Source organism: Rutilus rutilus, assembly GCF_951802725.1.
Source record: "Rutilus rutilus genome assembly, chromosome: 17".
Lineage (NCBI taxonomy): Eukaryota > Metazoa > Chordata > Actinopteri > Cypriniformes > Leuciscidae > Rutilus > Rutilus rutilus.
Window position 1 is genome coordinate 4,557,081 of NC_140230.1, and position 12,877 is coordinate 4,569,957.

The 12,877-nt window shown below is 41.2% G+C and overlaps 1 protein-coding gene across 2 annotated transcripts in view; it reads left to right on the forward strand.

The window, feature by feature from the left end:
* The window catches only part of ascc3 (activating signal cointegrator 1 complex subunit 3), a 242,832-nt gene that overhangs the window by 217,222 nt on the left and 12,733 nt on the right, over window positions 1-12,877 (forward strand). For both annotated transcript variants that reach the window (XM_084435411.1, XM_084435412.1), the window contains exons 35-38: window positions 991-1,102; window positions 4,677-4,811; window positions 8,352-8,576; window positions 12,151-12,302. In XM_084435411.1, coding sequence (XP_084291537.1) covers window positions 991-1,102; window positions 4,677-4,811; window positions 8,352-8,576; window positions 12,151-12,302 — 624 coding nt within the window. The remainder of the gene's footprint in view (window positions 1-990; window positions 1,103-4,676; window positions 4,812-8,351; window positions 8,577-12,150; window positions 12,303-12,877) is intronic.

The window sequence follows — 12,877 nt, forward strand, 5'->3', positions numbered from 1 at the left end:
ATCCCTTTTTTAAGTGCATCACTTAATATTCTCCAACTCCAACATTAAATCTCTATAAAGATCACAAATTAATGTGATATGATTGTCAGCATTACGATGTGCATTATGATATGATTTTACATAAATACATACATTTGTAAAGTTTATGGAGATGCAGCATAAAAAGACTTGTTGGTTATTAAGCTCTCTGTTTAGATTTTGATTTGATTTCTAATAATGCTGGATAATTCTTTTAACAGTGTGTCACTTTAGTGAAAGATTTGCTGTTCACTTTGAGAAGTGCTGTTTTCTTCACACATGAAGACCAGGAGATATGCATTTAGAATACGCCATTATTTCTGCCTTTAAATCTGCATGAAAATAATTGAAATTAATGTGACATTAATCTTTGGTCTGTTGTCTCATGTCGCCACTGCATTATCCAGCAAGCTTATTACATTTTCCTCCGTAGTGCACAGCTGTAGTGTGAACAGTGTTTTTGTTGTTGTTTGTTTTAAGTAGCCAAAATAGATAAAAAAAAAAAAAAAATAGATTTATAACATCATATCAGACAAAATCAAATTCCAATAAAAATATCCAAGCATCCTTCAAAATAATAACCTCAGCTGATTAGCAAAACTGCATTAAAAAATGCAAACAAATTAAAGCTTTTTAGAGGATCATTTTTGTCTGATGGCACTGGCAGATTTTTTTTGTTTAAAACGTATATTAATATCTTCACCTCATTCATATCTTATCCAATATACACTAATAATGTATGCAGCTGTTGTATCCTCCAGTAGTTAATATCCATCCTCTGGTAAATGTGTCTTGTTTTAAGCACGTTTAGATATTTTTACGAGAAAATAAGATGCTCAGAATCATCAAAGATACTCATTAAGAAGATTACAGATCAAAATCCTATTAAAATAAGCAGATTTTCTGTGTTGAATATTGCCGATGAGTCATTTTAGTGTGTTACACTTTTAACTGCTCTCTCTTTGTTCTCAGCTACTATAATTTGGATGACACCAGCCATGAAACCATTAACAAATACCTTTCAACCCTGGTGGAGAGGAGCCTGAGAGACCTGGAGTGCTCGTACTGCATGGAGATACAGCAGGTATTTCTACACGCTGCCCAGTTCTGGTTTGATCATTTATGTGTATACATTTACATTTAGTCATTTAGCAGACGCCTTTATCCAAAGCGACTTACAAAATGAGGAATACAGCAAGCGAGTCATCATGAAGAGGCAAAAAAACAACACAAGAAGTGCTCAAAATACAATGTTTCAGACATTGCTTGGAGTAGCATAAGCCAGACAAGGGAGGATTAAAGGAAAAGGAAATAGAGTTGTGTTTTTTTTGTTTTTTTTTAATGAATTGAAATGTTCACAGAAGAGATTAGTTTTCAGCTGTCTTTTGAATGTTGTCAGGGATTCTGAGTTTTATTATGAGTTATTTGTTCATTATTATCAGCTATTACTACTGCAATATTTCCTAGTTTGATGTTATTATTTAGGTCAGAGTTGCCACATCTGTAGTCATGAGAATTGTTACATCAGGTCAATTCCAAACCCTTGCGAGCATTTTGGGGATCATGGGTAATTCATTAGCTGCGTCCCAATTCTAAGGCTCTTTCCTACAAATGTGCCCTTTTTTCCCTGAGGTATGTGAGAACGAGCCTATCCCAAGTTCCCCTTCGTCTGCTCACGATGACATACGTAAGAAGTGATTCTGACGAATGGGGATCTCACTCGAGAGCCTATCTACAATCTCCAATGCACATTGGCATGCGATAATTGCACCAGCTGCTGTGCATCGCGACGCGAGCATATAATGAACGGCAGGTGCATCACATCCTTGTCTTTCGCTTCGGAGCCGGACGGTGAATGCTGTTCCTGCTTTGCAATCTTATCTGAGAGTGTTTTAACTTCAAAAGATGAGTCTGCTTCTTCAGGAGAATGCCTCTTCAAGCTGGTGTTGGTGCTTCAGCACAGACAGCGCTGGCCTGCGATCTCACAGAGAGCAGCTGTTTTCACAGCTCAGAATGTTGCGCCTTCAATGAGAATGTGAGTGTTCACATCAGGCTTGCACTATCATCCTGTTTGTGTAGCTGCGGTCATCCCTGGGTGCTTCAGCACAAGAGAGAGCAGTTTCCTGAAAGAGCATACAAGGGTTGACACTGCGTCATTTTCATGATGTCATTCAAACCGTGTGTTGTTGGATGCGGTCGTTTCCTATCCTCATATGACGGCCACGATCTCTGTTTCACATGCCTGGGCTTAATCGTGTTGAGACTGCGTTTGTGGGTGGTTCATGTTCTCTCATGAGAGCATGACCACGTCGGCACGATGTTCGTCTCCCCTTTCTCGTAAAGGCTTAAGCCGCTCAGCGTGCCGTGTGCCGTCGAGCTGCCGGCTGACAGCGCGGGTTGTCACAGCAACCCAGCGCGCGTCGTTCGGCGCTCTAGATGCGCGGTCGAGACTCAAGTGCCTCAAACGAGGCGGAGTCCCCATGCCTATTCCCTGATCTAGTTCCTCTTCTGGTGGCCACCAGAAAAGGGCTACTTTGGCTAATAGCATTGGTGATCTGAGGATTACAGTGAGCGTTCCCCGACGAGACCACCTCCTCGTCAGTCCCCTGCGAAAAAATAAAACTGTCACAGCCAGCTCTACTGTGACGTTGAGCTTTCGCAGGAAGACGATGCCACCTGAGCAGCCCTGAGACGGGAGACCCAGAGTCAGCTGCTCTTCCCTGGTGGAGGGCCGGGCGGAGAATCTTTTGTTTGTTCAAATTCTGGTCCGATGCTGGCTTCTCAGCAGCTTCTCTGGGTCTCGAGGGTGTGGATGGCAGTGAACGACGCTTTCATGCCTTGCCACTCCCGTCCCCCTATGTCGCCAGCAGGCAGCAGTGTGCGGTTCGGGGACCCCACCAGGCCTTCCCACGCATCCTCTGCCCCACCCTGGCCGCCTCAGTGCCTCCCGAACAGAGTCCCTGTGTTCCACCTCGCTACCCCACCCCGGGTATGTCTGTGGTCCCGTTGGTCCCGCTTGCACGAGGTCGCTTCGTGCCATTCATATCCTTGGCGTGCTCAATCGTGCAGTCGACGAGCTCTCACGACAGCCTACGCTTCCGGGAGAGTGGTGTCTCCATCCCCAGGCAGTCCAGCTGATATAGGACTTCTTCGGAGCCGCTAAGATAGATCTGTTTGCCTCTCCGGACTTGACCCATTGCCAGTTGTTTTATTCCCTGACCGAGGGGACCCTCGGCACGGATGCACCGGCACATAGCTGGTCCCGGGGCCTACGTAAGTATGCGTTTCCCCCAGTGAGCCTTCTCAGGGAGGCTTAGGAAGGACGAGGAGCAGATCTTGTTAGTTGCGCCGTATTGGCCAAATTCCCAGAACTTATGCTCCTCGTGACAGCCCCTCCTTGACCCATTCCTCTGAGGAAGGACCTGCTTTCTCAGAGATAGGGCATTCTATGGCACCCACGTCCAGACCTCTGGAAACTCCATGTCTGGTCCATGGACGGGATGCAAAGGTTCTAAGTGACCTACCCCAGACGGGCCCCCTCAATAAGGCACCTCTATGCACTGAAGTGGAATCTGTTCGTTGAATGGTGTTCTTCCCACCAGGAAGACCCCCGAAGATGTCCGATCAGAGTCGTGCTTTCTTTCCTGCAAGATGGGTTGGAGCGAAGGCTGTCTCCCTCCACCCTCAAAGTGTATGTTGCCACTATCGCCGCACTTCACGATGCAGTTAAAGGTAAGTCATTGGAAAGCATGACCTGATCGTCAGGTTCCTGAGGGGAGCGAGGAGACTGAACCCCCCCCCCCCCCCCCCATACCCTCTTGGGACCTGTCTCTGGTGCTCAGCGCACTGCAGAGACCTCCCTTTGAACCACTGCAGTCAGCTGAGTTAAAGATCCTGTCACTAAAGACAGTGCTCCTGACTGCTCTGGCTTCTATCAAGAGGGTAGAGGACCTGCAAGCATTTTGAGTCGACGAATCGTGCCTAGTATTCAGGCCGGCCAACTATCACGTTGTCCCGAGACCCCGGGCTTTGATACGTGTCCAAGGTTCCTACCACTCCCTTCAGCCAGCAGAAGGGAAAGGCTGTCTCCAAGCAGAGGATGGCCCACTGGATAGTGGATGCCCCACTGGATAGTGGATGCCATCACCTTGGCTTATGAAGCCCAAGGCGTGCCTTGCCCATTCTGGTTGTGAGCACACTCAACTAGAAGTGTAGCTTCCTCCTGGGCATAGGCTCAAGGCGCCTCGCTGACAGATATTTGTAGAGCTGCAGGCTGGTCGACACCTAACACATTCGCTAGATTCTATAGCCTCTGTGTTCATCAGTGACTGTGTTGTCGTGTTCATCAGTGACTGTGTTCATCCTGTGTTCATCAGTGACTGTGTTCATCCTGTGTTCATCAGTGACTGTTGTCGTGTTCATCAGTGACTGTGTTCTTCAGTGACTGTGTTGTCGTGTTCATCAGTGACTGTGTTCATCAGTGACTGTGTTCATCAGTGACTGTTGTCGTGTTCATCAGTGACTGTGTTCATCAGTGACTGTTCATCAGTGACTGTGTTCATCAGTGACTGTGTTGTCATGTTCATCAGTGACTGTGTTGTTGTGTTAATCAGTGACTGTGTTGTCATGTTAATCAGTGACTGTGTTGTTGTGTTCAGGACGAGCAGACCATCGACCCGCTGACCTACGGTCGCATCGCATCCTACTATTACCTGAAACACCAGACCATCCGCATGTTCAAAGAGCGTCTGAAGCCGGAGCTTCCCGTCCAGGATCTGCTGGCCGTCCTGTCGGTGAGCAAACACTCGTTTAAAAGCATCTCTCATCTTCTGCTCAGTGAAGCGTTCAGGGACAGTGCACTTTAAACACCAATGCATCACCACCTTCACTGGCCAACATCCTGACACAGTTAATGATTATTCCATGAGTCCAGTTTGGCTTGATACAGCTGAGCACTCTCATACACACACACACACACACATAAGGGTTGGTGTGAAAATGATCAGCTCTTTACGCCCGCCTCATTAGAATGCCTCGCTCTCACTGATCACAGACATAATTGAGACATAAAGGCTTTTCACACTCCACTGACGTCCTCACGACATGACATCTGTCTCACACTCGAGACACCGCACAACTGATGCAAACTATACTGTTAAAACATGTTCTTATAACCAGAGCTTTTGATATTAGAGAATATATTTTCACTTTCCACAAACGTGGTGTAAATTGGTGTCCTGTTACATTTATCTAAACATTAAAGGCAAAAATCGTATTTTAATTTCCAAATAGCCTAAATCTGAAATTATTTTTGCCAGTGTTTTTTTTTTTTTTTTGATATTTATTTCATGGTTATTGCTAGAAAATGATGCAATCAGTTTGTAGGTTTAAAAATTGTTGCCCCCAAATATTGATAGCCGTGTTGAAATCAATGAAATAGATCATCAAGCAGCGCAGATCGTTTTTTATTTTCATCTTCCGATGTGAACAAGCAACATTTTTGTCCAAACTTTAAGCAATTTTTTACTGACCCCTTTTAAAAAATGACAAAACATTTAACTTCATTATTTAGCTTTAAGCCATTTGGGGGAAAACCTGTTCTATCATTTTAATCACTTTGACCCAGAATTATTATACATTTTTTAAATGTATACACTAAGTTAATATTATATTATATTTATTATATTATAGTTTCCATTCAGACCTGTTGTTGAGGTGTAATCATGTACAGTAGTGGCCAAAAGTGATGTCCTGTCTAGGAAAATTATAATTATTGAACCTTATTTAAATATTATTAAAAATGCGTTAAAGATTTTGTGATCGTATTGTTCAATTGTGCTTTGAGTCGATTATTATATTTGTGATAATAATGCAATGAAACATGCCAAATTGTGCCGACATAATTTTTTGGCCAGGCTGTCATACCAAGAAATTATGAACAATTATAAAAAAACAAGAGTGAACCAATGAAATATTAGTAACTGATTATGTTGTAGTCAATGTATGTTTTTCTCCTTTTTGTTTTTCCTTGCATAGTAAAATAAAACCTGTGGCTGTAGTTTTTTGCCAAATAATCAATAACCAAGTTTAGTGTTTTGTTCTTCCCTCATATTTAAAATCTTAATCATTTCAAAATATTTTCCTCAAATTTGTATGGTTTAATCAAACTTGTAGGGTCATTAAAACCCCTACTTTTGGCCACTACTGTTGGACTCTTAAGATTACAAACAGTGTTTGGACATTAATTAAATAAACACAAATAAATATTTCTTTCAGTTATTTATAAAATGTTTAAGAGTTATAAATTCTATAAGATTTATTGATAGCATTGGCACTGTTTGAAAGTTCAAAACATAAAACAGACAAACCAAGATTTTTACATAAAAATGAACAAAATTTGCAACTTTATATTCGTATAAAATATAGTGATGCTATTTCAATGTTTGTAATATACTTTTCTCTAGAGTTTAATTGGTAACAATCAAGCTATATGGACAGTTAATATCTTTTTGCATCAAAAACAACATAAAACAGTCAAGATTTTGCTTAATATCTCCATGGCTTCCAGTTCAACATAAATAGAACATGTAGATTAAATTAATGTTCTTTTTTTAACTTTATGCTCCTCTGTGGCTAATAATAAAGGATCTGATTGCCTGTGTGATTCATTATATTTCTTGAAGAGATCAGCTTTTAAATACTCCAGATAAGCATGAATAAAAAGTCAATTTAAAGGTTCATTTAATGCGAGATTTTTTGTTATAACTGTGCAAGCAGCAATGAAGACGTTTTTACAGACGATCATTCTCCAGATTTATCCATAACCTTCCTAAAAGAATAAAAAACGACAAGAAGACATCAGAGCCTGTGACCGCAGAATGACCTGGGCAAACAGAGGAGTCTCAGATTACCTGATGCCACAAAAGATTCATCAGCTGAACTGGTCAAAATATAGAGATGAGAGGAGCTTTGAGTCATGTCTGTGAATATTAATGTGTGTGTGTTTGTGTGTCAGTAATAGGAAAAGAGCACATGTTAATGTGGTAATGACGCCTGAGGCAGCAGGGATAAATCACTGATCCTCACAGTTACATGTTTCCCGCTTGATTATCCACTTATTACATCTCGCTGTCTAACGCTTAACAAAAGCCTGACATGAGGTGGGCGGAACCCCCGTTTTCACTCTAACCAGTCGTTCAATAGCTACAAATGACCCCTGTGTGAGACGCCTCCCCCATCAGCCCCTCGTTCACCCGTATTGTCCTGTAATTACCGTGGAGCGCTTCATAATGAGACACGAGTCAAGAGACACGAGCCCCCCTCGTCCCACCACTGCGGTCTTGACCTTCTCCAGTCCAACTGCCAATTAAAATCATACAACAACGCTATAAACGGTTAAATCGAGACTTTAGTGTGTGTGTGTGTGTGTGTGTGTGTGTGTGTGTGTGTGTGTGTGTGTGTGTCCAGTAGCTCAGGTGGTTGAGAAGGGGTTCGACTCCCAGATGAACATGCTGATGAAAAGTACAATTCTAATTATTGTGTATTCTTGCAATGCAGTGTAAGTTGTTTTAGATCGTATGCATAAATATTAATATCCTGCAATTTGAGCTCCTCCCACAAAAATCTGAACATTCCATGGAATTACGGCACTCAAGAAGTGACATCATTAGGGGTGTAACGATACCCTCATGTCACGATTCGATTCATATCACGATACTGAACTCACGATACGATATTATGGCGATACTCCAAGACACATGATAAAAGGTTAACAATGTACTGTTGATTAAATGCTAAATTTGGTGTTACATTGAATGAGTAGGATTGGACTTGGTGCTGGAAACCCAAAGCACAGGACAATAGAGACACCAGAATAACAATATTCATGATTCTGAAGCTGAAAATACAGAATTATTGTAGACTAATATGCTTGATCTCTCTCACTGACTAGATATATTTAAAATAATGTAGGCCACTTTATACTGGTAACATCAGACATTTGGCATTATCAGGACCCACAAATATCCCCCCATTGCATTATTATACATTATATTTGACATTATATAGTAGTTTAATGCAGTACTGACACTAAAACTCTGAAAACTAGATTTTTTCTCACACAGTGCATTTTCATTTTGGGTGAACGATCCACGAGACACATTGTTGCATTATTGTATTGTGATATATTGTTACATCTCTACTGTTTACTATATCTAGCCCTATATCTGTCCATCGCAGTTCTTAATCTTTAACTGAATATAAGCTGGAAATGGACCGTCGGGTGTTTTTGAGAAGTGAATGAGGTGTTCAGTGAATGCTGTGTGTGTTCTCAGGAAGCCGAGGAGTACGCCGAGCTCCCGGTCCGGCACAACGAGGACCAGTTGAACAGTGAACTGGCCCAGCGGCTCCCAATCCCGGTGAACCCGCACTCCTACGACAGCGCACACACCAAAACACACCTGCTCCTGCAGGCCCACTTCAGCCGCGCACAACTGCCCTGCAGCGACTACAGCACCGACACCAAAACGGCCCTGGACAACACCATACGCATCTGCCAGGTGTGTGTGTGTGTTCATATACGTGTGTGTGTGTGTGCTTACGTTCATCTGCAGTGTCTGTGTGTGTGTTCATATGTTCATACACGTGTGTGTACAGGTTTGACTATACTTTTGAGGGTCAAATGTCCTACTTGTATAGTGAAATATTATGACAACCAACTTGTGTTAGGCCATAGAAAATATCATTAACTTGATGTAAAATCAATGGAAGTCTATGCAATGTCCTCACTTATACAGTGAAACAAACGTGTGTGTGTGTGTGCGCACTTTTCCAAGACGGCATCCTAATGCTGCCCTGCCATCCGGTGTTATTCTGACGTGTGTAAACAGACTCACAGTGCAACACACTGAGGACAGAGTGTCTGAAGTGTGGATATGATTTATGGATATTGGACTGTGAGGTCGTTTGGATGGTCATAAAACACTCTCCTCGGGGGCAGTCGTAAAAAACCCCGCGCTCCGGATCCGGCACAGCAACCTGATGTCGATTGTTCATGCCTGATGGCACACCTTCGAATCTGTTTGCAATTGGCTATGCCTTAGACACACTCTTGAGTTTCTCTGGCCAGGACTGGACAGATTGTCCACGCTGGCGGTCCGGCTCTGCCAACGGCTCGTGTGTGTGTGTGTGTGTGTGTGTGTGTGTGTGTGTGTGTGTGTGTGTGTGTGTGTGTGTGTGTGTGTGTCTGGGAGTGATTGGCTATGCTTCTACATGATGTGGTTACTTTTCTGGGTTCCCGCTGAGACGGTCCTGCTGGCAGCTTGTGTGTGTTCATAGCAGTCGCTCTCTTACACACCTGAGCTCATCCTGCTGTGATGTCACAGAATTAACCCTTCCCATGATGCCCAGCCGGCCTCATTACATTTTAATGTTTTTTTTGCTGTCTCTCTCTCTCTCTCTCTCTCTCTCTCTCTCTCTCTCTCTCTCTCTGCACTTGGCATGAATTATAGACTATCACAGTGTGAGTTATTATATGAAGGTTATTACAAAAGTTTGGGATTGTAATATTATTTAATGTTTTGAATGAAGTCACCAAGGCTGAATTTATGTGATCAAAAATACAGTAAAAACAAAACATTGTGAATATGTTTAAAATGACTGTTTCTATATGAATAAATTGTAATTGAATTTTCAGCATCATTACTCCAGTCTTCAGCGTCACATGATCCTTCAGAAATCACTCTGATATGATGATCTGATGCTCAGGAAACATTTCTGATTATTATCAATGTTGAAAACAGTCGTGCTGCTTCATGTCTGTGGAAACCGTGATACATGTGTCTTCAAGACTCTTTGATGAATAGAAAGTTCAAAAGAACAGCGAATCGTTTGTAACATTATAAATGTCTTTGCTGTCACTTTTGATGATTTGAAAGCATTCTTGCTGAAAAGTATTAATTTCTTGCAAATAATCTGGTTCACAAACCTTTGAACAGTAAAGTGAATCTTTTATATGTGAACTTTGTGTCCAAAATTCAAATATCTGTTTTGTTTTCGACAGTTTTGTGATTTTCAAATGAATAAATAAATAGATGTAGTTACTCAAATAAGTACTGAGTAATGTTAAATAACTACATAGAGTTACTGTTAGGGTTTGGTTTAGGGCTATTGTGGTTTACTTGAAATTATGCTTAATTTTACTGTTATTATTATAGTAAGTACATGTAGTAACGTTTAACTGCGTCACCTTATAATAGTGTCACCCTATCATCCTTTAAAATTAGCAATGCTTCACAATTTAAATGTGAAATAAGACTTTGTTAGGCATCATTGAAGGAGTAGTGACTGTGTAAAATTCATATTTTTAACCCAAAAAGTCAGTGGATTTTTATAATCAGACCTGACCGAGTGCACTCATCTAATATACTGATACACATGCGCTTTCTTTCTCAAATGTTTATGGTCACTTAAAACATACATGAATGTGAGCATTTTGACACATAAGCATGTGCATGTAACCGGTGAAGCCCAATAAGGCGGAAAAATGAACTAATTTCAGTTCTGTGCCGTATGAGCAGCGGCTTTATGTGCGCGCGTCTCTCAGACAGCACTCGTATATTATGAAGTTCACTTTCGCTGCTTATTGCATTTCAACACTTTAAAATCACTTGTTTTTAAACTGCAATGCTTAAAAATGTGTTTGTATACAAACGCTAAGCTTTTGTGATCACGCGGCACAGCAACGTCACATGAGCGTAACCGCGATAGAGACCATAGTACAAAATCTCTATCAGCTGTCAAATATCTAGCACCCCTATCGGTTGCTGGATAACTAGTCACCTGTCCTTGTTTATTTCCAGTCCTCTTTTATTTACTGGTCAAGCTTCCGGTTCGCTATCTGAATTACGGTTATTTCTTCAGTCGCTGTCCGTCTCTCGTTCCGGAAAGGTTTGTCATCTCATCCTGTTGCTGTTCCTCAATTTACTCAAGCAGCTACTGTGAAATGTTAATCACAACTTTAATTTGTACTGCATTAGCATTTTGATTAACTTGCAGGGCTTTCCGGTGCTCTTCAGGTGCTTTTTACTCATAGTTACAGAGGAAATGACTTTTTGATTAATTAAGTTTGTTAGCGCAGCTGAGCTCAGCAGACTCTCACCTTCACTAGAGGAAGAGAGAGGGACAGAACCACTAAGAGACTGAGGAAATGTAGAAGACGGTTTGGCATATAAATAAAGACATACCAATGGTGTTCAGTGATATTCTTAATGGTCTAATTTCACTCAGTGAGTGTTTGTACTCGATACCAGCATCATGTAGTTTATCTAAAAGTATGATTATATTTACAGAAAGATAAAATCTAATGCTTTCGGTGATGTCTCTCTACTCTAAGCTAGTCTAAACGAGTTAAAATCTTCATGTTCTTCACCTAAATAAATGTTCTTTCTTTTTGGATGAGGTCTGTTAGCATATGTTAACTACCCTGCCATGCATATAATGTTAAGTGTTGATTTCGCTGAATAGAAATTGCATGGAAGGATTTGATCTGCTGTAAAGTGTAACAACAACAATCATCAGGCCGTTGACACTCTCTGCAGGCACTTATTACAATAGTTGATTGTTTATACTATTATGTGTATTACATTATGTATTTTAACAGTGTTGTTCTATAAATCCGTAAAATTACTTGCTTATGATACTTTATTTAAACTATTTATTATTGCCTCGTTGTTATTATTTATGTATTTTAAGTCATTTTAAAGGCTATTGTTCACTTAGGTCTGTTTTTATTACCCCAGAAAATATTATCAAATTGCTCAATTAATTGTCAAAATAATCGACCGATTACTCGATTACCAAAATAATCATTAGTGACAACCCTAGATTAGTTAAATAATAAGTAAAATACTCCTGCGTTGTTTTGCATTTTGTAACTTTCAGTCGGATTTTCCAGTCATATTTTGTCATTGAAGATTTCTTAAATATAGTGTTTCTTAAAAATGTCATCTCACCTCGTGAACCCAATGTCGTGTCTCGTCATGTTTGAACTGCCTGCCATGCATATGATGTTAAGTTTTGATTTTGCTGGATTTTGACGGCGTGTGTTGAGTGTTTTTCTGCTGTTCTCTGCAGGCTATGCTGGATGTGGTGGCGAATGAAGGATGGCTCGTGTCTGCGCTCAGCATTTGTAACCTTGTGCAGATGATCATTCAGGCCCGATGGCTTCACGATTCCTCCCTGCTCACAATTCCTCACATTGAGAAGCAGGATCTCTACGTCTTCAGGTACAAATACTTCTAAAAGTCATGTACGCGGTCCGTTACTTCCTTATTTCATTAACACTCATCACTCATTTTTACATCGACGACTCCACTAATATTCCATAACGTGTTTGATAATCTGCTTGTGTTAGTCAACTATACTGTGTACAGAAAACTGCTGACCTGTTATAGATCAGAGATTTGCTGAACCAACATCAATATTAACTAGGGGTGTGACGAGATCTCGCGATATTAAACAGGGTTTCCGTGGTCTTAAAAAGTCTAAAATTCTGAACTTTAAATTTAAGGCCTTAAAAAGTCTTAAAAACGGCCGGGGTTTTCATCCTAGGTCTTAAATTTCATTTAGTCAGGTCTAAAAAAGTGTTTACCCTCGTTCATTTCCAGAAACGCTGGCCGCAGAAAGTTATTACAAAGTAGCAAAAAAGTATGGAGTTGTAGCCTACAAAGCGGAGCCCTAGAGCAGGGGTCTCCAACACGTCGCTCGCGTGCTACCAATAGCTCGTGGCTCGCCAGAGGCCGTTCACATATCGCGTCTTTTGCGCGCTCAAGTTTGTTCAAATGTAGGCGCGCGGCAAGCT